This window comes from Pelobates fuscus, chromosome 2, assembly GCF_036172605.1.
Source record: "Pelobates fuscus isolate aPelFus1 chromosome 2, aPelFus1.pri, whole genome shotgun sequence".
In the NCBI taxonomy this organism is placed as follows: domain Eukaryota; kingdom Metazoa; phylum Chordata; class Amphibia; order Anura; family Pelobatidae; genus Pelobates; species Pelobates fuscus.
Window position 1 is genome coordinate 244,039,968 of NC_086318.1, and position 26,166 is coordinate 244,066,133.

General features: G+C 42.9%; 1 protein-coding gene across 2 annotated transcripts in view; it reads right to left on the reverse strand.

Annotated features, from left to right (window-relative positions):
- LRP11 (LDL receptor related protein 11) overlaps positions 1-26,166 on the reverse strand; it is a 78,978-nt gene that overhangs the window by 46,672 nt on the left and 6,140 nt on the right. For both annotated transcript variants that reach the window (XM_063443304.1, XM_063443303.1), the window contains exon 2: positions 9,043-9,200. In XM_063443304.1, coding sequence (XP_063299374.1) covers positions 9,043-9,200 — 158 coding nt within the window. The remainder of the gene's footprint in view (positions 1-9,042; positions 9,201-26,166) is intronic.

A 26,166-nucleotide genomic window follows, 5' to 3' on the forward strand; every position in this document is an offset into this window, starting at 1 on the left:
ATGCCAGGATTCAAGGTTACCCAGCAGAACATTACCCAGAGCATAACACTGCCTCAACCAGTCTGCCTTTTTCCCATAGTGCATCCTGCAGCCATCTCTTCTCCAGGTAAATGGTACACATGCACCCAGCCATCTAACTGATCTAAAAGAAAACATGATTCGTCAGACCAGACAATCTTTTTCCACTGCTCCATGTTCCAGTTATGATGTCTGCTTTGTGTAAAGGCACTTTTGATGGTGGAAAGGGGTCATCATCGGCACTCAAACCGTTCTGCAGCTTTGCAGCCCATACGCAGCAAAATATGATGCACTGTGTGTTCTGACACCTTTCTACCATGGCCAGCATTAAGTTGTTCAGCAATATGAGCTACAGTAGCTATTCTGTGTGATCGGACCAGATGGGCTCATCTTCACTCCCAGTGTGTTTATGAACCCGACGCATATTCACTGGTTGTGCTTCCTTGCACCACTTTTGGAAGGTACTAACCACTGCATACTAGGAGCACCCCATAAGACTTGCCATTTTGGAAATGCTCTGATCCAGTTGTCTAGCCATCACTACTTGGCCCTTGTCAACGTGCCTCTGAGCTTTTCGCTTGCCCATTTTTCCTGCTTCCAGCACAAATTCAAGATATATTAGGCATCAAGTGAAATTCAAGGACTGACTGTTCACTTGCTACCTAATATAGCCCACTCCTTAACAGGTGCCATTGTAACAATATAATTATATTTTGGACTTTGAAGTCCATCTTTGTTTTGTTTGCTGTATTTGGATAATAACAAAAGTTAAATATACCTTACTGATAAATAATGTTAGAAACCCAGCAAACTATAAATATACCTTGGAGGTTAAATATTATTATTGTCACTATTGTTATTATCCCTATAAACAAATAAAAAGTATGTCTTGTAGAAAGGAATTGAACAAGCTTAATACTTTATAACGTTATTAACATGGGTAGCCTGTCCTTGTTTTTTACAGTGCATACCAACCAAAAGATTAATCATATATAGATATTGGTTGTCAATGGACACCATAAACTGACTTGCACAGTACAGGCACTGGTGAATGGCTTTCTAAGCAGAAGGGCTTTATAGAGAAAATGTAATCTTTTGTTCGGCAAGTGCAATGCAATCAGGTTGAGGCCTGAGAACACTCTTAAGATATACAGGATGAATTTGAGAATAAAGCTGTGAAAAAAGGAAAAGCAGAAGAGAAAATGTATTTCACAGATTTAAAGTAAATGAATTTGCAGTTTATGATTGAGTAGACTGGAAGCTACACTAGCAGATCCAGCATGATTCATCAGTGGGAAGAATTAAGTAGGTACAATGATTCACAGAGAGGGGGAACATACATACACAGTTAACAAAATTTAGATTTCCAGCACCTTGTTAAATATGCTAAAGTCTTCCTGCTTTAGATATGCCATTGTAACAATATCTCATGATGCCAGAATGGTTACAAAACTATATATATATTTTTAAATATTTATTTTTAAAATGATTTACAACATGCAACACTTTTATATAAATATTTCACAAACATAGAAAATTGTCACATAGTATATTCACTACAGAGTTTAAGCATTTTAAAGTGAATTTTGAAAGGCTAACTCAAATGAACTTGTCCTGTAAGAAAAACAGATTAAGCTCTACTTCCATGAACAACTAAAAATGGTTGGCACTAAAGTTTGTGCCCTGACCTATGGTTGGTGAATACTATACCAACACAAACTAAAATGACATGTTTCATTCTCATGCTCACATTATGGAATCCTGGGTACATACATATCATTTACTCAAAAACTACAATTAAAGTTCATGTTACTTACAGTAGTAGTGCCACTGTCTGGAGTGTCCGCTCCGCTCACTCAGTCCCTCTGCAAACTGCACTCTCAGGTAGGTAAGGTTTCACACCTTATGTGGGGCCGCACTGCAAACTGTCTGCAATCTCAGGAGTAAGTGCCACTGTCATACCACTCACTGTCTGCAATCAGGGGTAAGTAACCTTTGTCACACTCACATCACTTGCTGTAATCAGTGCAATTAATTCACTTTTATCAGAACCTAGATGTGGCACAGGCGGCTGGCCACGATACCTGCGCCTCTATGCCTGCTTGCTCTGCTCCTCTCTGCTTGCTCTGCCTCCTCTATGCATGCTGTGCTTCTATTTGCACGCTCTGCTTTTGTTCCTCTCTGCTTGCTCTGCTCCCATTTACTTGCTCTGCGCTGCCTCCTCTCTGCTTGCTCTGTTCTTGCTACTCTATGCTTGCTCTGCTCCTCTCTACTTGCTCTGCACTGCCTCCTCTCTGCTTGTTCTGCTCCTCTCTGTTTGCTCTGCTCCTGCACACAAATTGCCTAATACATACACACCCATACACGCACACTGCCTAATACATATATCCATACACACATATTGCCCAATACATATACACATATTGCCTAATACATAGACCCATAAACGCACACTGCCTAAAACATAACCCATACATGCATACTGATTAATACTTACATCCATACACACATACTGCTTAGTACATATATCTATACACACATACTGCCTAATAACTACATCCATACACACATACTGCCGATACAAACATCCACACACACATGCTGCCTAGTACATCCATCTGTACACACATATTGCACAATACATACATCTATACACATATATTGCCTTACATACACCCATACATGCACATTGCCTAATACATACATCCAAACACACATACTGCCTAATTCCAGACATCCAAAGTCTCCAGGTAGTTCCGGGAGACTCCTGCATGTTGAATGTTGACACCCGCAGATCATACACAATATCCCGTAAATCACACACATTAGATTTCCATTATATTGTTTATAATTTGCGCCCCCTAACACCCCCATACAACTCATTAAACAAGGGCCCCATGGTTTTCTGGCCCTTTAAAAGCCGGGCCCCTGTGATATCAGCTGGCAGGGAGGATGTGATGACAGCCTATCACTTCCTCCCTGCTTCACAGAGAGCTGCCACTCGGGAGGAGGCAAGGGAAAGGGCTGGAGTGAGCTGCTGCTGCATGCTCACTCCCATCAGCCTTAGCCAGCAACAGAACTCTCAGCAAGCCACCCTCCTGGACACAAAGGTAAGTTAACAGGAAGGTGGCTGCAAATCTATAAAGTATGTTACTTGTGTGCATGTCAATATGTGTGTGTATCTGTGTGTATGTGCCAGTATGTGTATCTGTCTGTTTCAGTGTGTGCGTATCTGTGTGTTTCAGTGTGTGTATCTGAGTGTATGTGTCAGTGTGTGTGTGTCTGAGTGTATGTGCCAGTGTGCATTTCAATGTGTGTATCTGTGTGTCAGTGTGTATGTGCAAGAGTGTGTGTATGTGCCAGTGCGTGTATCTGTCTGTGTTGGTGGAGGGGGGTGAGCGCACACGTGTGAAGCCACCTCCCTGAAATGCATTTTGCATATTGGGATGTCTGTAATACATATATTTTACATTGAATATATCATTCATAGCTGTGATAATAATGTTTTCATTCATTTGGTGGGATATTTATAATATTGTGGGATTTAATTTATAGTAATGGGTTTAATTTAATTAATGTTACAGTGAACCTGTCTGACAGGTTCACACAATTATTAAGTATACACACAATGTCACACACTCTCACTAACACACACTATTAAGTATACACGCACAATGTCACACACTCTCACTAACATACAGTGTAATTAAGTATACACACAATGTCACTGTGACGCCACTGAGGGGGAAGAGGACAGTAACAGTAAGCAAAATGTATTTAAGAGCTACTGAATGAAAGAAATAATTTCTATATAATCCTGGAATGTGAAACAGATATACTAAAGCATATTTTCCAAACGTGAAATATAGTATTAGGCACAATGCAAACTGGGATCAAATAGCTAAAAAAATTGTATAGGAATTAATTCCTGAACAATTTCCTTGGAATTCCATAAATAATTAAAAATAAATAATAATAAAGGGAAAAAAATACTAATGCACATTTCAAAGGGTTTTGAAATGTGGTATTGACCACATTTTCTCTGTCAACCAGAAGAAGAAATCACAATAACGTCACAATTGCTTTAGATAATTCCTTCCTTAACCATTCACATGGGATTTTGGTATAGGAGAAACTTGATCCTGGCTCTGTCCTAGTTATATAGGACAAATGGTGCCCCTGCTTGCTTTAAATTTTTTAAAATATATCATATTCTAAAGCACTGTGCATACATTTTCAGTGAAACGTGCAATTCAGGACAAAGTGTCACATCCTGTTCTGCGGAGATGTCTGGCCTTAGTTTCTGGTATCCAGTACTCTTTTTACAATTCTTGTTTAGTTTTTCTTGGTTTTTCTGGTTTTCTTTTCTATGTCTGGTTTTCTTTTCTATGTCTTTTTTTCTTTATGCTGGGTTTTCTGGGTTCATTCCTTTATTCCGTTCCTGGAATTCACAGTCTCCTGGATTCCTTTAAATGTTTGTTTTTTTATTACCACACCCATTCCTTTGCCATTAATCCTTTTGTTTCAGTCTGCTCCTGCTGTGGTTTCATTCCTCTGCACATTTCCTTGCAGGTAAGTACTGTGTGTGTGTTTTATTGTTTATTTAGTCATGCATATCTAGGCAGTTAGGACCCACCGTAATTGGAGTACTTTGGTGCAGTGGTGGGCTGCATACATCTTGGCCATTTATGTATGTCTAAATCTCCAATGTTTTACAAATATAGCACTTAGTTATGTCTCCTCTTGTTTTGCCTTGCATCTCTTGTCTTGTTTTATTTTGTCTTGTATTCCCAGTTCATGTACAGTCCTGTCCTGCCCTGTTCATGTTTCCCTCATGTCTTGTGTACATGTTCTTGGTTCTGCTTTCTGTCCTGCTCCGGTTCTGGGTTCTTCTAGTCTTGTCTTGTTATCTCAGTTGGTGCCTGTTCTAGTCTTACCTTGTTTCTAGTACTGGATACATATCTGCTGCAGAGCCTCCCTATCCAGTTCCTGGGAGGTCTGCATATCATCACGCTGCTAGCTCTTGGGATCCGCAGAAGCTGCATTAGGGTCCTGGTATGTGGCCGCACAAACGCTGGTGCTCAACACCAGGGGGCGTGTGGTTACCCTGCACCAGGCCCTGATGGTCCATTACCAAGCTGAAACTCCCATCATCATCACCAGGCACTCAGGGGTCCCGGTGTCCGTACCGCCACCCGTGAGACAAAGAAGAAGTCAGTAGTTAGAATTTGACACCACAATTAGTATTCACAAGAGATATAGCATTGGAGTCACGTGGTATGACTAAAGAGATAGCTGTGCATAAAAACTGGAGTTCTGTACCTGTCTGAAATCTAAATTCAGATTTCGCTGCTCACATAAAGAATTCTATTTTGTAGGAGCATCTGCTAATTTTCCCACAGTCTGGTTTTTTCCCCTCTGTAATATTATGGTAATTATCTGCGAGTGGTACATTAATTTTCTTATCACTGATTCATTTTCATTATTCCTATTGATGGCACTATCATAGATATGTAAATATCACTTCAAAGACATAGAATAAACCATGAGTTATTTCACATTTCTACTTTAATTTCAAAACCTTCGACAATTAATAAAAATAATAAGTGCATATAACCTTGTCACCTAAGGTTCGGTATGTCTGTAGGTAACCACACATTAAAAAAAGATATATTAATAATTACTCAGTGATTTAAAGTGTACTTGGAGACAGTATGTGCAGCATTTTACTAACAAATGCTACATATAAACAGATACAGAACTTTGCTGCCGGTGGTTTAATTCAACCTCTGCCAGCAACATTAGTAGCCAAGACCTCTGCCAGCAACATTAGTAGCCAAGAATGATGGTCAATTCTGTGCATAAAAGGAATTAAGCATGAACACAGGCACAGTATGCAGGTGACAAATGGCCAATGGTGATACCCCCCTTCATACTGCCAAAGTCCTCCCTCACACCAGTCTTTGTACCTTTCTATGCAGTGAGGTGGACTTACATCAACGAAGGCAGATCAGGTGGCAGGGAGAACTTGGCCTCAGCGTGAGATTGAAGGTTTATTTTAAATGTTTCCTCTTTTTTTTTTTTAAGTTGGTGAGGGGGAGGGACCATTCCAGCAAGGAATGTTAAAACCAAAAACAATGTTTTTGGTTTAAGTGACCATTTAAAGCAAATAATTAATATCATGTTAATATAAGAAGGCTATCATATGTTTGGCTGGAATGAGCACATAAAGATGCATTGGTTTAAGGTTTCAACGTCTCCATCACTAATTTGCATCACAATTTTCAAACCCTCAATAACAGTTACTGGTAAGAATGATCTATAAGATTAGGCAGAAAGAGGCTAAGCAAGTTATAAGAGCTTCCAAATCACACACAGAAGAGAAAAGAGCACAGTGAGTACAAAAGGGGGGCAAAACTTTTTTTAGATACATAAATGAGAAAAGAAAAGTAAAACAATGATTAGTTAGATTAAAAACAAAAGAAGGAAGGTATGTAGAAGAGGATAAAGGTCTAGCTGACTGCCTCAATGGATATTTTTGTTTGGTATTTACAGATGAAAATGAAGGAGAGGGACCTCAGTTAAGAAAAAGGATAAATTAGTTATTTATTACACGTGAGTTTACAGAGGAAGAGGTTCTATTTCAACTGTCAAAAGTAAAGACAAATAAGTCAATGGGACCTGATGGAATACACCCAAAGCTATTAAAATAGCTTAGTGGTGTACTAGCAAAACCATTAACAGATTTATTTAACCAATCATTGATAACAGGAGTAGTCCCAGAAGATTGGAAGTTGGCGAATGTTGTGCCCATTCACAAGAAAGGTAATAGGGAGGAGTCGGGCAACTATAGGCCAGTAAGCCTTACTTCAGTAGTGGGGAAAGTGATGGAAACCATGTTAAAGGATAGGATTGTTGAACATCTAAAAACACATGGATTTCAAGATCAGAGACAACATGGGTTTACTTTAGGGAGATCATGCCAAACTAATCTTATTGATATTTTGGTTGGGTAACTAAAATTATAGATCAGGGTGGTGCAGTAGACATTGCTTACCTAGATTTCAGTAAGGCTTTTGACACTGTTGCACATAGAAGGCTTATCAATAAACTGCAATCTTTAAGTTTGGATTCCAATATTGTTGAATGGGTGAGGCAGTGGCTGAGTGACAGGCAACAGAGGGTTGTAGTCAATGGAGTATATTCGAAGCTTGGGCTTTTCACCAGTGGGGTACCTTAGGGATCTGTACTTGGACCCATTCTCTTTAATATTTTTATTAGTGATATTGCAGAAGGTCTTGATGGTAAGGTATGTCTTTTTTCTGATGATACTAAGATATGTAACAGGGTTGATGTTCCAGGAGGGATAAGCCAAATGGCTAATGACTTAGGTAAACTAGAAAAATGGTCAGAGTTGTGGCAACTGACATTTAATGTGGATAAGTGCAAGATAATGCATCTTGGACGTAAAAACCCAAGGGCGGAGTACAGAATATTTGATAGAGTCCTAACCTCAACATCTGCGGAAAGGGATTTAGGGGTGATTATTTCTGATGACTTAAAGGTAGGCAGACAATGTAATAGAGCAGCAGGAAATGCTAGCAGAATGTTTGGTTGTATAGGGAGAGGTATTAGCAGTAGAAAGAGGGAAGTGCTCATGTCATTGTACAGAACACTGGTGAGACCTCACTTGGAGTATTGTACGCAGTACTGGAGACCGTATCTTCAGAAGGATATTGATACCTTAGAGAGAGTTCAGAGAAGGGCTACCAAACTGGTTCATGGATTGCAGGATAAAACTTACAAGGAAAGGTTAAAGGATCATAACATGTGTAACTTGGAGGAAAGACGAGACAGGGGGGATATGATAGAAACATTTAAATACATAAAGGGAATCAACACAGTAAATGAGGAGACTATATTTAAAAGAAGAAAAACGACCTCAACAAGAGGACATAGTCTTAAATTAGAGGGACAAAGGTTTAAAAATAATATCAGGAAGTATTACTTTACTGAGAGGGTAGTGGATGCATGGAATAGCCTTCCAGCTGAAGTGGTAGAGGTTAACACAGTAAAGGAGTTTAAGCATGCATGGGATAGGCATAAGGATATCCTAACTATAAGATAAGGTCAGGGACTAATAAAAAGTATTTAGAAAATTGGGCAGACTAGATGGGCCAAATGGTTCTTATCTGCTGTCACATTCTATGTTTCTATGTTAAGAAAGAAGTCTGCTGACATCACAGTTTGTAATTTTATAGAGTAGCTCTTAGGTGTCTTTGACCTCTTTGATAATGCTCTGGGACCAAAATGCACAACCATAAATGCACAAAAATAAAAATAAATGCACGTAAATAAATGTTTTCTTTAATAATAATAATAATGACAAATTTTAAAAATGCCAGATATAGTAAAACGAATGGTAAAGGAATGGTATAGGCATTTTTACGTTGACTATTTCTGATTATAAATCCACTTCATCAGGCTGATTGGCTGATCAAAAATATACTTTTATACCAGTTGCACAGAGAGCTTTGGGTGGCTCCCTCCATTCCAGAAGTTATGGTTAAAGCGTTGTACAACTGTTTGATGGACAAGCTCACTGCTGTTGTCCACAATTCTATGCCCTCATCTAATAAGGTTTAGTCTCCTTGGGAAGATTATGTTACCTGAATTTTGCCATTGATGGCTTTGTCTCGCAGAGAGTCTTTATCATCCTTTCTTCAGTGTTGCTTTTTATGTTTCATTTCTTGTAAATACGGTGCATTAACTGGTACATACTCTAAATGCCAGCCAGCTGGCTAAACATACAAGGTTTTGGAAAAATACAGGGTAGCCCTCCCTTACATATTTGCCTGTTCTTAAATAAAGATTTTTTTTTAACAAAAAAATAGACCATTCCATTGTAGTAATTTTCTACATGTTAGCAAACATTTTTTTTTTATGTTAGTACTAATGACAAGGGAAGTAAAATTCTTATTACAATACTCTGTTTTGTTTTTCTACAAGATTTATCCTAGGTACCTTCATGTCAACGAGAGGGTCTCCACGGAGCAGCGTCCAGTCATATTGTATTATAGCATGGTCATCTGTGCTTTCACGTCCATCCAGTATAACCCAGTCAACAGGCAACTGCAATATGACATCCTGTCCTGCATTACTATACGGAGGTTTGTCAATGTCTGTAACACAAAAGAGTTTTACTTATCAACAAGAATAATCAGATTCAGAAATTAAAACAGCAGTTGTAAGACAGGAAAATAAAATAAAATTTTAAAGGAACACTATAGTCACCTAAATTACTTTAGCTAAATAAAGCAGTTTTAGTGTATAGATAATTCCCCTGCAATTTCACTGCTCAATTCACTTTCATTTAGGAGTTAAATCAATTTGTTTCTGTTTATGCAGCCCTAGCCACACCTCCCCTGGCTATGATTGACAGAGCCTGCATGAAAAAAAAAAAAAACTGGTTTCACTTTCAAACAGATGTAATTTACCTTAAATAATTGTATCTCAATCTCTAAATTGAACTTTAATCACATACAGGGTCTAGCAAACTATTAACATAGCAGGGGATAAGAAAATCTTAATTAAACAGAACTTGCAATAAAGAAAGCCTAAATAGGGCTCTCTTTACAGGAAGTGTTTATGGAAGGCTGTGCAAGTCACATGCAGGGAGGTGTGACTAGGGTTCATAAACAAAGGGATTTAACTCCTAAATGGCAGAGGATTGAGCAGTGAGGCTGCAGGTGCATGTTCTATACACCAAAACTGCTTCATTAAGCTAAAGTTGTTCAGGTGACTATAGTGTCCCTTTAAGTTAAAGTTATAACTCAACTTGCAGAATTTTCCTGTATCTGTAGCTTATGATTTATTAGAAAGTGCTTAGCTGCGGTTGCTATAGAAACAAACAATGAATTACCAGGGGTAATGTTATTATATTTACTATAACCACATTACATTGTTTACGTCAAAGTGAGCAACCTGAAAATACAGTATCCAGGAAAGAGATTGTGCGGGGACTGTGTTAGCCACAGGTTTGGTGGCACCCAGTTGTTGCTCTTTTGATTGAGTGCAGTTCCTTAAAGGGACACTATAGTCACCAGAACAACTTAATACAGTTGTTCCAGTGAGTATAGTCAGTCCCTGCATGCTTTTATTTTCAGAGAAAAGGCAGTGTTTACAGTACAGCCTAGGGATATCTCCACTGGCCACTCCTCAGATGGCTGCTAGAGGTGCTTCCTGACGCTCTGCATGGAGACACTGAACTTTCCTCATGGAGATGCATTGAATCAATGTATCTCTAGGAGGAGATACTGATTGGCCAAGGCTGTGTTTCACACACTATTTCAGACAGGATCTGAAATTCTAGCATAGAAGCAGAAATCTTATTCTACTACATACAGCAAGTGTGACAGAAATCGATAAATAATAACAGATATTTTGATTATTGGTATTTGCAAGAATCTGAAGACAGTTTTAGCAATGAAGCTAAACAGTAACAACAATAACGCAGGGTTACAACATCAATGGCAGGTCCTACTCTAGACACCTAATGCCTCCTCTTATGAAATTAAAGGACCACTATAGTGCCAGGAAAGCAAACTCGTTTTCCTGGCACTATGTAGTCCTTAGGTCACCCCCACCCTCATGGCCCCCCTCCTGCTTGGCTGAAGGGGTTAAAACCCCTTCAGCCACTTACCTTTCTCCAGCGCCGGTGACCTCTCCTCCTCCTGGCGACATCAGCGTGCGCAAGCCGCCCACTGGAAAGCATTACTCAATGCTTTCCTATAGACGTCCAGTGATTTTCACAGTGGTTTCTCAAAACTAGAGGGACCTGGGTGCCTATAGTGGTCCTTTAATCCAAGAATGCGGTACATTGACGTTGTGTCATACTTATGCAATGTATGATCATATACTGTAACTAAGTGTGGTGGAATCTCGGTAAAAATAAATTTAGTAGGCCGAGATTACCACGTGGCATGTGTACGTGCATATGCTGACGTATCGATCAGTTGGTTGCACGAGGCAAGATACGATCAGTAGTGTACGGAGCATGTGCAAGAATACAGGATGTAGTATTCCCCCTCCTCCATTGTGCTGGACAAGCCATGCGGTCAAACAGGAAGTTAATTCTTATTTGTGTTGATTGGTTAAGAGAATGTGTGGGTGGAGCTTAATATGGGAGGAGTTATGTGCCTATATAAGGAGCCTGCACTATTGTCCGGGGCTCAGAACTTGCTGTATTTTGGTGACGTTAGTCCCTCTGAGTCCCGATCGGTGATCCAATAAAGAATCTCTTCCTTCCTGAAGAAACCTGTGTCCATCTCTCTGTGCTTGGCTTCCGTCAGTTTCTCCGGTATCATTTGGTGCATTGGCCGGGAAGCTCATCGTTCAACGGTAGCTGAGAGGCAGAGGCGTGAGACGGTCTATCTTTGCCCACGTTCTCTACGGCTGCACCCCTGAACTTCTGCGTGGACCTCCCTTCGTCTCGGCGCCACTGGTCTGTTGTCCAGGAGATCATCGGCCTCTACGTGAGAAGTGCTGGGGTGTCCCCGTCGATGAGTGTGAACTCAGGTTCAGGAACGAGGAGGTAAGACAACTGCTGTTTTAGACGGCAGGACCCACTAGGGGTATACCGATTGTGCGGTAGGCCCAAAGGGGTTTTGAATCTGTGTATCTGCCCCCTCTGTCGAAGGGAAGGAGCGAAGGCGCACCGCTCGATCGAACGCTCTTTAGTCAGACCGTTTGATTTTGTTAGTCAGGCGGGGTCCTGGTGTAAATAGCCCTAGCCGGACACCGGTGTCTTGTCTAGACTAGCGTTCTAGGGTGTATATTACGTTCGCTAGGTCGGAGGGACCGGGAGACTAAGCGGCGCCTGTGTAAATTCGGTTCGCTAGCTCTCAACCTATCTGGGCTAAGTGGGAAGGCGTGTAAATTTGGAACCCACTAGACTTTTGATAGTGCGACTAAGAGGCGCCTGTGTAAATTCGGTTCTCTAGCTCGCTATATGTGGTGATTGGGCAGTGTGGCTAACCAAAACGGGTGTATATAGTTTTAGGTAGTCCATCAAGGTACTGGCCAATAGTTTAGTTGGGAATTGTAAATGTGTTAACGATTGTTTAGTAAAGTGTATATCTTGTTAGATAGCGCGAGCTCAGCCGTCTAGCGAGAGTGTTAATAGTGTGTTGCTGTATTATAGTGCACGGTACCATAACCCTGTATATTTACTGACACTGTATATAAGTACTAATCATTGTCGTCCATTGCATGTTTAACACCATAACCACTAATAATTGTATTGTGACCTTAACTTGTGCTTTGACCTATGCTAACCGTACTGTAACCGCTATTTGTAAAAGACGATGTTACTGGGGTGTGTTATAGACGGGTAATTCGTATATAGAGAATTATAGTGTGGGTGACTGTATAGTTACGCCAAAGGGCATAATATTGATTATATAGTGACTGGTGTAACAGCTGTGTGTGTACTGGAATTCCCTGAGTGTTTATTGTTATTGTGTACGTTTCACTTGGTAACCGTACCACGTGGTGCTGTTGCCAGAGGAAACGGGTGTGACTGTTGAATAGTACGCGTGTATAGTATTCGTTGTCGACGACGTTCCATTGTTAAGTATGGGTGCGTCGCAGTCAACGATTCCGGATCCCTTAGGTTGTATGGTGAAGAATTTTAAAAAGGGATTTAAAACTTGTGATTTTGGGGTTAAAATGTCTCCTGTACGTTTGGTCACTTTGTGTACTAGGGAGTGGCCTACTTTGGTTGCGGCATGGCCGCCACGTGGCAGTTTGGATCCAACTCTGGTACAGCGCTTACCGTGGCTGTATCAGGTAGGCCTGAACTTTATGGCCAGTTTCCTTATATTGATTGTTGGAGACAGGCCGTAAATGACTCGCCAAAATGGCTCCGGACATGCCACGAGGAGCAGTGTCGCCTCATGGTAGCTAGGACTTGTTCGTCCACTAGGACTGGTGTTAGGCCCATTTTGGACACGCCCCCTGAGTCCGAGATCCCTTTGCCGCCCCCTTACTTTCCGTTAAGAGGAAGTGACGCAAATGCAGGAAGTCCTGCAGCCCTCCCCTCATTACCCCCATCCACTTCCGCTTCCTCCTCCAGTACAGGATCCACCCCCCCTCGTACTAAATCTCCCCTTCCGGAATCAGAACCAACCCCCATTAAAAACGAATATCCTGATTTGGCGCCACTTCAGACTTCCGGTCAAGCTTCATCTAGCTCGGCTCGAAGTGTTTTATTTACAACCTTTTCCCAAAACCAAGCTCCCATATCCCCATACCCTATTTCTCCCCGACTGGAACCTATGACTGACGCCCCTCCACGTAGCCCCATACAGACCCGACAGTTGACCGGTGCCCAACAATTAAAACACTATCAGATGCCTCTTCGTCTGAATCCTGGGTCAGCCTATATCGATGCCGCAGGCCAAATGGCACATGCTGACCCAGTCTTTGTATATGTCCCATTCACGACAACCGATCTTTTAAACTGGAAGACCCACAATTCCTCGTATACTGAGAAACCACAAGCTATGACTGATCTGTTCACCTCAATAGTACAGACACATAACCCGACATGGGCTGATTGCCAGCAGTTATTAATGACTTTATTTAACAATGAGGAAAGGACAAGAATAAATCAAGCAGCCATTAAGGCACTAGAGGATAAAGCCCGTACTTTGAACCAAGCTAATCCAGCAGCATGGGCCGCAACACATTATCCCAACACCGATCCCGATTGGAACGTAAATGGTGCTGATATGGTTCAACTCAGAGCCTATAGAGACGCTATAATTGCTGGCATGAAAGCCGGAGGAAAGAAAGCCATTAACATGTCGAAGACAGTTGAGGTGATTCAGAAAAGCGATGAAGCGCCCAGTGTCTTTTATGACCGATTATTGGAGGCATACCGCTTGTATACCCCCATTAATCCGGAAGACGCAGACAATTCCCGAATGGTGAACTCCGTTTTTGTCAGCCAAGCTTATGGAGATATTAAGCGCAAGCTACAAAAGTTAGAAGGGTTTGCAGGTATGTCAATCACCCAACTAATGGAGGTAGCGAATAAGGTTTATATGAATAGGGAAACAGAAAGTAAGAAAGAGGAAGAGCGCAAGATGCGTAAAAAGGCTGATATGCTAGCGGTAGCGATCGCAGGCGTAGATAGACGGGGCCCAGATAGAGGCGATAGTAGATGGAGTAGGGAGCCCTTGAGTAGGAATCAATGCGCGTATTGCAAGGAAGAAGGGCATTGGAGGAACGAATGTCCGCAAAGAGAGCAGTACGAGAGAGACCTACCCAGGGCAGGCTACGGAAACTTTAGAGGCAGAGCGAGAGGTAGAGGAGGCCCCGGAGGGAGTAATGGTAATAGAGGGAATAATGGGAACAGAGGAAGTGTTAGGGAAGACAGGTATATTCCAGCAGCGCAAAGGTCCCGCGATAGAGAAGGCAGGGACTTCGTAGGATTGGCTGACACGGTCATGGAGGACTATTGATACCGACCGGGCTCCATCCCCCTTGGTCGAGCGGAGCCTATGGTCGATGTATCAATAGGGGGGAAAAGGAGTGCGTTCATGATCGACACTGGTGCTGAACATTCAGTGGTGACTAATCTAGTTGCTCCTCCATCTGGAAGGACTATTACTGTGATAGGAGCAACTGGAAGAAGTGCGGAAAAAACGGTTCTTAAAAGTCGACTCTGTACATTGGGAGGCCACGTAATAAAACATCAATTCCTTTATATGCCTGAATGTCCAGTCCAATTGCTGGGACGTGATATGCTATCAAAATTACAAGCGCAGATTACGTTCCTACCGAATGGAACAACATCTTTAAAGTTTAATGGACCTTCAGGTATCATGACATTATCCGTACCAAAGGAAGAAGAGTGGCGACTTTATACAGCGTTGACTAGCCAAAACCCTAGGAGTGATGAGACATTATTTAACATACCAGGAGTTTGGGCAGAGAACAACCCACCAGGACTGGCCCGCAATATTCCACCTATAAAAATTGAACTAAAACTTGGGGTTTATCCAGTGAGCCTAAGACAATACCACATTCCGCAGAAGGCTAAGAAGAACATCCAATCCTATCTGGATAAGTTCATACGGTATGGTATCCTAAAATTCTGTACTTCCCCCTGGAACACCCCATTGCTGCCTGTTCAAAAGCCCGGTACAGATGAGTATCGACCTGTGCAGGACTTGAGAGCAGTCAATGATGCGGTTGTTCGTATACATCCAGTTGTACCCAATCCATATAACCTGCTTGCTTTAATTCCGGGCGGGGCTACTTACTTCACAGTCTTAGATCTCAAAGATGCCTTCTTTTGCCTCCGAATTGCCGCAGAAAGTCAATGTATTTTCGCTTTCCAATGGGAGAACGCTGTAACGGGCTCAAAACGCCAAATGACTTGGACAAGACTGCCCCAAGGGTTTAAAAATTCACCTACCCTATTTGGTTCAGCCCTAAGTCAAGATCTACTGGATTTCGAGTCCATCCCAGGAGAGTGTGTATTGTTACAATATGTAGATGACTTGTTGATAGCAGCAGTTACAAAAGAAATCTGTCAGCAAGCAACGCACGATCTACTACACATTCTCTGGAAGGCAGGATACAAGGTGTCTAGAAAGAAGGCTCAGTTGTGTTTGCCAACTGTCAAATATCTGGGATTCCATATCTCTGAAGGTCAAAGAATTATGGGGCCAGAGAGAAAAGAAGCTGTCTGCCAAATACCAATACCCAAGAATAGAAGACAAGTGCGAGAATTCTTGGGGGCAGCAGGCTTCTGTAGGATATGGATTCCCAGCTATGCGATACTGGCAAAACCTCTGTACGCAGCTATCAAAGGTACAGAACACGACCCCTTCTTATGGACCCAAGAACAGCAAACGGCATTTGAAGATGTGAAGAAGGCTTTGATGAGTGCCCCAGCATTAGGTCTACCTGATCACACACGACCATTCTACCTGTATGTACATGAGCAAAGAAGAATGGCTGTGGGAGTATTGACACAGTACTTGGGATCATGGCAAAGACCTGTTGCCTACATGTCTAAGCAATTGGATGCAGTGGCCAGCGGACTTCCACCTTGTCTAAGAGCAGTAGCTGCAGCCGCCCTGCTAGTAGCTGAAGCCGATAAACTCACTCTGGGTCAAGAACTTTATGTACGAGTCCCACATGCAGTACAGACGTTGTTGGATTACAAAGGAAATCATTGGTTTAGTAACAGCCGTATGACCAAGTATCAAGCAATGTTGTGTGAAAACCCAAGAGTGCATTTAGAGACTGTAAACACCTTAAATTCAGCTACCCTTTTGCCACAACCTACTGAAAGTCAACATGATTGTTTGGAAGTAATGGATGAAGTATTTTCAAGTAGACCAGATCTTCGTGATTTTCCCATCCAGAACCCCGATGTTCAATATTATACCGACGGCAGTAGTTATGTGAAAGAAGGGATCCGATATGCAGGATATGCAGTAACAACAATAGACAAGGTGATAGAAGCTCGGCCACTGGCGAAAGGAACATCAGCACAAAAGGCAGAATTAATAGCACTAACACGAGCGTTACAATTGGCTGAAGGTTTAAGAGTGAATATCTATACGGACTCTAAATATGCGTTCTTAACCACTCATGCCCACGGAGCTTTGTATAAAGAAAGAGGACTACTGAATTCAGAAGGCAAGTACGCAGCTGAAATCCTACAACTATTGGAAGCAGTGTGGGAGCCGAAAGAAGTCGGTATCATACATTGTCGAGCGCATCTGAGAGGAGATGGTGATGTAACCAAGGGAAATCGGATGGCAGATAGTGCAGCTAAGCGTGCTGCTGAATCAGGAAGACAGGAATATGTGGGGCATATAGCTGCTCTTATACCAACTCCACTGTCCCAATGGACTCCAGTTTATACAGCTCAAGAAGAGGAGTGGTTAAAGACTGAACCAGGAAAGTATTTGGAGAACAAGTGGTATCAGCTAGAAGATGGAAGAATAGTCATACCAGCATCACTAGCGGTAGAAATTGTCCAAAATTATCATAACGGGACACATTCTGGGAGAGACAGTACTGAAGAATCTCTCAGAAAACATTTCTACATACCAAGATTGTCCAACTTGACTCAGGCCATTGTACGAAGATGTGTAACGTGTGCTAAAAATAATGCAAGACAAGGACCAGTAAAGCCACCAGGAGTCCAGTTTATGGGGGGACTCCCCATGTCCGATCTACAAATAGACTTTACAGTGATGCCTAAATCGGGTGGACATCGTTACCTGTTGGTAATTGTGTGCACCTATTCAGGCTGGGTAGAAGCATGTCCTACTCGTACAGAGAAAGCAGGAGAAGTTGTGAGATTCCTGCTACGAGAAATAATACCCCGATATGGACTACCCTGTTCTATAGGATCGGACAATGGTCCAGCTTTTGTTCATCGGTGCCTACAACAACTGACTCATATGCTTGGTATAAAGTGGAGGCTTCATACTGCATATAGACCCCAGAGTTCTGGTAAGGTAGAGAGAATGAATAGAACTATTAAGAACCAGTTGGCTAAAATGTGTCAGGAAACCCAACTTAAGTGGAACGTTCTCTTACCCATAGCTCTATTGCGAATCCGCAGTACCCCTACCAGAAGGATGGGCCTCTCTCCTTTTGAAATTATGTATGGGCGACCACCTCCCGTACTTGGTAACTTAAGGGGGGATTTGAGTCAGTTGGGAGAAGGAATTACCCGGCAGCAGGTTGTAGAGTTGGGTAAGACTATGGAGGAGGTACAGAAATGGGTACAAGATAGATTACCTGTGAATATTTATCCCCCTGTTCATAGTTATCATCCAGGAGATCAAGTGTGGATTAAAGAGTGGAATAATGTACCGTTAGGGCCCAAGTGGAGAGGTCCTTATGTTGTTCTTTTGTCTACCCCTACAGCGATAAAAGTAGCCGAAGTGACTCCGTGGATACATCACTCCAGGGTTAAACCAGCAGCAGTCGATTCTTGGCAAGTTACAGCAGATCCAGAGAATCCCTGCAAGATCCGGTTAAAACGCACTACTCAGTCGGAGTAACGAGGAACTATTGTGGATTACAAATTTTATTGTTACAGGGATTTGGTGAAGTGAGTGTTTTTAGACGGCCATAATAAAGCCTGTCCGCTCACCAGCACATAGTATATAAGCCAGGGAAAGTCTCGAAGGGACTCCTGTGAAGACGAGCAGAACTCCATTCCCTGCAGCCCTTACATCCTGGAAGCTGAGGTGCCTTCGCACGGACGAAGACTGAGGATGACGGCGAAAGATGTGTTTTTGATAGTGTTTATTTATATGTGTTTTTATATTCAGGAAGGTAGAGGTACCGACACTCCTAGCTGTGAGGTATGCATTAAGACTACGAGAACAGGTAACCATATTTCCCAAACCCTAATTTGGCATTCACAATACGAGTGTAAAGGAGATGTATCGAGATGTAGATACTTAAATATAGACTATAGTGTGTGCCATTTAGGAGTAGGAGAACCTAAGTGCTTCAGTCCAGAGTATCAACCTCGTACAATTTGGTTGACTCTCAGGAATGGAGATCCTCAGGGGACCCTAATTAATAAGACGGTGTTAGAATCCGTACATTCTTCGGGTGTTCTGCTATTTGATGCGTGTAAAGCGATATCGAGTGGTAGAAAGCCGTGGAATGTATGTGGGGATCTTAGATGGGAGAGGACGTATGGGTCTAATGATAAGTATATTTGTCCCAGTAGTAAAAATAAATATGTGAGTCCTAGATGCCCAAATAAAGACTATAACTTTTGCCCATATTGGTCTTGTGTGGGGTGGGCGACTTGGGGACAGACAGTAGATAAAGACATGATAGTGACTAAGTTGCCGACTAGCCCATATTGTAAGTCTATGGAATGTAATCCCATCCATATACTTATAAATAACCCCGATAAGTTCTTAGACAAATATGGCAATTTATTTGGGTTTCAGATATATGGGACGGGTTTAGATCCTGGGACATTATTGTTTATAGGGATAGAGACTGATACGGTATCCTCCCAAACTCATCAAGTATACCATTCCTTTTATGAAGAGATGAGTATAGATAATAAGATCCCCCATAATGCTAAAAACCTGTTCATCGATTTAGCCGAAAGTATTGCCGGTAGTCTTAATGTTACCAACTGCTATGTGTGTGGAGGTACTAACATGGGAGACCAATGGCCTTGGGAAGCAAAGGAGGTAATGTCCGGTTCTGAGGCAGTTGACCAATTAATATCTACACAAGCCGATTATCATATGAGTGTTAGAGGTAAATCTGAGTGGAGATTAAAGACCTCCATCATAGGTTATGTTTGCATAGCAAGGAAAGGAATAATGTATAATACTTCTGTAGGAGAATTAACTTGTCTAGGGCAAAAAGCTTATGATGATGATACAAAGAATACAACTTGGTGGTCGGCTTCAAATGTCTCAGAACCATCTAACCCGTTTGCTAGATACGCCAATTTAAAGGATGTGTGGTTTGATCTATCCATCACATCTACCTGGAGAGCCCCAGCAAATTTGTACTGGATCTGTGGTAAGAAAGCCTATTCGGAGTTGCCACAGGACTGGGAAGGGGCATGTGTGTTGGGTATGTTCAAACCATCCTTCTTCTTGTTACCGATTGAAACAGGTGAGACTTTAGGTGTTAAAGTGTATGATGTGAATCATAGGAAGAAAAGGGGACCCATAGAGATAGGCACCTGGGAAGATAATGAATGGCCTCCCCAGCGTATCATAGATTATTATGGGCCAGCCACGTGGGCTGAGGATGGTACCTTTGGTTACAGAACCCCTATTTATATGCTCAACCGTATTATAAGATTACAGGCGGTGGTTGAGATTATCACCAACGAGACATCACAAGCGCTCAATCTTCTAGCGAAGCATAACACCAGGATGAGGACAGCAGTCTACCAAGATAGATTAGCCTTGGATTACCTTTTGGCAGTAGAGGGAGGTGTATGTGGGACGTTTAACCTGAGCAATTGCTGTCTTCAAATAGATGACGAAGGGCAAGCAATAGCTGAGCTTACCAGCCATATGGTTAAACTAGCGCATGTGCCTACTCAGGTATGGAAAGGGTATAATCCAAGTAGTTGGTTCGGTAGCTGGTATGAGTGGTTTGGAGGGCTTAAGGCAGTGGTAGGTGGAGTCCTACTAATTTTAATGTTGTGTCTACTCCTGCCGTGTCTTATACCCTTAGTAGTTAGGTCTGTGCAAAGCCTGATAGGAAATATAGCAGAGAGGAAGGCTGCTGCACAGATAATGGCAATTTATAAGTATAAGGCTCTAGATCAGGGAGAACCAATGCAGGAAGATGAGTGTTAAAAGATTCACATCATAAGATAAGTCTGGTCTGGTTCAAGGTAACTTGCGGTGTATGCAAACCAAGGTTAAGTGATGCCTCAAGTAATTGTGAAATATCAAGAGGCATCAAAGGGGGGAATGTGGTGGAATCTCGGTAAAAATAAATTTAGTAGGCCGAGATTACCACGTGGCATGTGTACGTGCATATGCTGACGTATCGATCAGTTGGTTGCACGAGGCAAGATACGATCAGTAGTGTACGGAGCATGTGCAAGAATACAGGATGTAGTATTCCCCCTCCTCCATTGTGCTGGACAAGCCATGCGGTCAAACAGGAAGTTAATTCTTATTTGTGTTGATTGGTTAAGAGAATGTGCGGGTGGAGCTTAATATGGGAGGAGTTATGTGCCTATATAAGGAGCCTGCACTATTGTCCGGGGCTCAGAACTTGCTGTATTTTGGTGACGTTAGTCCCTCTGAGTCCCGATCGGTGATCCAATAAAGAATCTCTTCCTTCCTGAAGAAACCTGTGTCCATCTCTCTGTGCTTGGCTTCCGTCAGTTTCTCCGGTATCATAAGCCCCCATTATTTTTTGCCTAGGTTCTGTTAGACCTGAAATTGCTGTTTAGTGAATGAGTGAGTGAGCTGGTTTTTGTATGTTGTATAAATTTGGCCCCAGCAGCACCCTTACAAGTATGCATGTTTAGGTGAGTGCAGCCCTCTTGGTTTCAGTCACATGCACACAGTCACACACATACACTGTCACATAAAACCGCATGCACACAGTCCCAAATAGTAACACACAGTAAAAGGCACACAATCACAAAGCCACTTTACAATGGTGACAAGTGGGACGCAGGTGCTGTGTGCCCCCCTTTTCCACCTGTCACCTGGAGAGGACCGCCCCTTTAACATGAATAGACTCAATGGCCTAAATGTGCTCACAGCTGCACTGCAGACTGGGTTCAGCAGTTATCTTTCTAGACAGTGTTTCCATAACATACGTTGAGTTGCAATTTTAAAATGGAATATTTTCATTAAACATTTCATTGAGTAAGCATCTCAAAAAATCTAAGACCGGCAAGCCAGGTTTAAAAAGAAAAAAAATCTCCAGCTCCTCCACATTGATGATATTTTTTTATTTGTTTTTCCAGTTTTGTAAAATATTTAGCCTGCTACAAACTCACCACAACTCACTATTCTGAGATTAGATACCAAAGGTAACTTACCTATTCATATAGTACAATACGATTAATAAAGCAAGAAAAAAAGACAGATGGTTGTGTAATACACCAAAAAACAATGCAATAATACATCTGTGTTTATATTATGTAGCTGCACAGAAGCATACGGTGTTAAATATTTATTTACTGATTTCCATTCGCAGCAGCAGGGTATATGCAGCCATCTGTGTTGTGATTTAGTGGATATCAGCTGGTTAACATTTCCTCAACATTATATGCTGTAACAAACATTTAATATAAAGAACAGTAGTGGCTGATAAAGTTTTAAGATGGTGGTGTGCCAGACTCCTCCCCCAGAATTTTACTCCTTCCTATACAGTACAGAGATGCTCATACAAAACAGAGATCAGAGCATAATACAGAGATGCTCATACAATGAAACAAGCTGGGCACAAAATAAAGATATTTATAAAATACGTAGAGCTGAGTACAATACAGAGTAACCATACCACAAACACAGCTGAGAAAGAAATAGAGATATAATACAGGGCTAGGCAGAATACAAATACAAAGGAGCCTATATAATACACAGAGCTGGCTAGATAACAGAGATAGCAATAGAACAGATAGAGCTGAGTAAAATGATGATCAGGAAAAAAAAAAGCGCACAAGAAAAATGCACACACCGAATATTTATCACACTGAAAAATACCCACATGGAAAGTTGCCCATGAGGAAAAAAGCCCACACTGAATAATTTGCACATATAGTTAATATAATAAAATATGGTTATTTTTGCTACGGTTATGTTATAGTATATTTACATAGTCTTACAGTAAAAAGATCACCAATAAAAGATGTGTAAAAGATACTTTTATTCAGGCAATTTGATCTCGTGTGCGTGTGCGTATCCTCTGGCTTTGAGTTCTATTATAATTTTTGTTGTAATAGAACTGTTGAATAAAATTATTTGATAAACCGTTCACTTTTATTTCATGTATTTTCCCTTACAAACATTTTACATTCAAGAGCATTAAAGCCCTCTTCATACACAGGCAACTTTTTTTGAGCAATTAATTAGTATACTTATAACATAGCAAAATTATTATTTAATTATACTCGATAAAATCACAATCCAAATTGTTGCATATGAATATTGAATATTTTAACCAAAATACATTGATAACAATATAAAATATAGACAATACCAAAACATGCTCATAAATAGGAGATAAATGGTGATCTAAAATTGTATTCATCTATGGTTCTTTAAATTGCACATCTTATCCTTTACTTAACCCCTTAAGGACCAAACTTCTGGAATAAAAGGGAATCATGACGTGTCACACACGTCATGTGTCCTTAAGGGGTTAAAGGGACACTATAGTCACCAAGGCTCTTGCCGCAAATGCGCATTTTGCTCCACTCAGGAGCCGACGTCGGCGGGGGAGGAGAGGTCACCAGTGCCGAGGGAGCTCGGAGCTGGATTAAGGTAAGCTTCTGAAGGGGTTTTAACCCCTTCAGCGCCACGCGAGGGGTACCCTGAGGGTGAGGGTTCCCCGAGGATGACATAGTGTCAGGAAAACGGGTTTGTTTTCCTGACACTATGGTGATCCTTTAAAAATTACTATATGTGCATATTATTCCGTGTGGACATTTTTTGTACGCATTTATGACTGTGGGTTTTTTTCTGTGGGCAATTTTCGTGTGGCCTTTTTTAATAGATTGGAGTAAGATACAGAGAAATTACTGAGCTGGCACAATAAGTAGAAAGCATCCCACATTCAGGATCACTGTGCTGGATTACACAGAGGTGCAATACAGAGATCCCCACACAGTACATATTTCTGTATAATACTCCAGCTCTCTCTCGGTCTATCTAACTAACCTCTCTTAGCTTTCCCTCTCATTATCTCATCTTCAGTTGTGCTCATACAATGATAACTTTTGATTTCTATTAAAGGAGCACTCCACTTCCCACATAGTAACATAAAGAAAAGTCACTGTTTAGTAGATATACCTCCAGTGAATACATGCATGATTTTTTAATGCATGTATTCATTGGAGATATATCTTAAAAGAGCTTGCTAAGGCTGCAGTTATTTTTTCCCTGGAAGAGACTTTCAGTCTCTTCACAGGGAATTCACCACCACGCCTCTGACTTGGTGCTCATGAGTGCATGCACGCCCACCTATGGAGCTGAGGTGCTGGCCTGAGGTATGTGAGTGTGCCTGTCCCTTCCCTTAGCTCAGTGGAGCTAACGAAAGTATGAAGGAATCCTCCTTGGCTGTTTGATTCCTAGTTATATTATAAAAGTGCTTATTTCTCAAAATGCTTTTGGGTGTGGAGTGGTCCTTTAAATATTGCTGCTAGGGTTGTCGCCTTTAACAGCAAAGAAGGTAAAAGACAGCCTATTAGATGACAGCCTAGGAACACCTAGTGGCTACTCTTCAGATGACCACTAGAGGTGCTTCCTGGGTCAGTGTTGCACAGAATCAATACATCTCTATGATGAGATACTGATTGGCCAGGCCAGTGTTTGGTCCTCCCCCTCCACACCTCCTTGATGATCTCAGCCAAACCAATGCTTTTCCTATGAGTAAGCATTGGATTGGCTAAAATCATCAATTCTGATGTCAGCCATAGAGGTGGATCGGAGGTGGAGCCAGCCTTTTAAGGGAGGCAAGTCTCCTAAGGTTTTAACAATATAGGATAAGGAATACAAGTTTGAGTTCAGGACCCTATAGCAGTGATGGCGAACCTATGGCACGCGTGCCACAGGTGGCCCGCCTTGTTGGCACGCGGCCATAGGGCTGCTGGCTGTCTGCAGAGTAGGCACCTGCCTGCCCGAAACGGCAGGCGCCTACTCTGCTTCTGGGTCGGGAGGCAGGGGGAGGGCTCTAGCAAGCAGCTCCCCTGTTCTCCCGCGCGATGCTGTGTGGAGCGTTGCCGCGCGTTACCATGGCAACACTCCACACAGCATCGCGCAGGAGGACAGAAGTGCTCCGTAGCTGCCACAAACAAACTTACCACCGGACCACCAGGGATGACTGTGTCCCCCCCCCTTCACCAAAGGTAAGAGGAAGGGGGGGGGAGGGGATACAGCATTAATATAGCTTTTCTTTTGTTTTGTTTTTATGTATTTTTACCCCTTACCACCCTCAGCACCCCTTACCACCCTCAGCACCCCTTACCACCCACAGCACCCACAGCACCCCTTACCACCCTCAGCATCCCTTACCACCCAGAGCACCCCTTACCACCCTCAGCACCCCTTACCACCCACAGCACCCACAGCACCCCTTACCACCCTCAGCACCCCTTACCACCCACAGCACCCTCAGCACCCCTTACCACCCTCAGCACCCACAGCACCCCTTACCACCCTCAGCACCCCTTACCACCCTCAGCACCCCTTACCACCCTCAGCACCCCTTACCACCCATGGCACCCCTTACCACCCACGGCACCCCTTACCACCCACAGCACCCCTTACCACCCTCAGCACCCCTTACCACCCTCAGCTCCTTTTACCACCCACAGCACCCCTTACCACCCTCAGCACCCCTTACCACCCTCAGCAGCCCTAACCACCCTCACCACCCCTTACCACCCACAGCACCCCTTACCATCCTCAGCACCCCTAACCACCCACAGCACCCCTACCACCCACAGCACCCCTACCACCCACAGCACCCATTACCACCCTCAGCACCCCTAACCACCCACAGCACCCCTTACCACACACAGCACCCCTTACCACCCTCAGCACCCCTTAACACCCACAGCACCCCTTACCCCTACCACCCTAAGCACCCCTTACCACCCACAGCACCCTTACCACCCACAGCACCCCTTACCACCCTCAGCACCCCTTACCACCCACAGCACCCCTACCACCCACAGCACCCCTACCACCCACAGCACCCCTTACCACCCACAGCAACCCTACCACCCACAGCACCCCTACCACCCACAGCACCCCTTACCGCCCACAGCACCCCTTACCACCCACAGCACCCCTACCACCCACAGCACCCCTACCATCCACAGCACCCCTTACCACCCACAGCACCCCTTACCACCCACAGCACCCCTGCCACCCACAGCACCCCTGCCACCCACAGCATCCCTTACTCCCCACAGCACCCTTACCCCCCACAGCACCCCTGCCGCCCCACAGCACCCCTGCCCACCCACAGCACCCCTTACCACCCACAGCACCCCTACCACCCACAGGACCCCTACCACCACAGTACCACCCACAGCACAGCACCCCTACCCGCCCACACACACACAGCACACACAGCACACCCCCCCCCCCCACACACACAGCACTCCACACCCTTACACACACACACTGCACCCCTCAATGCAGTATGTGTGTGTGTATTCAGCAGTCTGTCTGTATGTGTACTCAGCGGACTGTGTGTGTGTGTGTGTGTGTGTGTATTTAGCGGACGGTGTGTGTGTATGTATTTAGCGGACGATGTGTGTATGTGTTTAGCGGACGGTGTGAGAATGTGTTCTGCAGTCTGTGTGTATGTATTGCATTTGTTGGAGATACTAATAAATATAAGCTG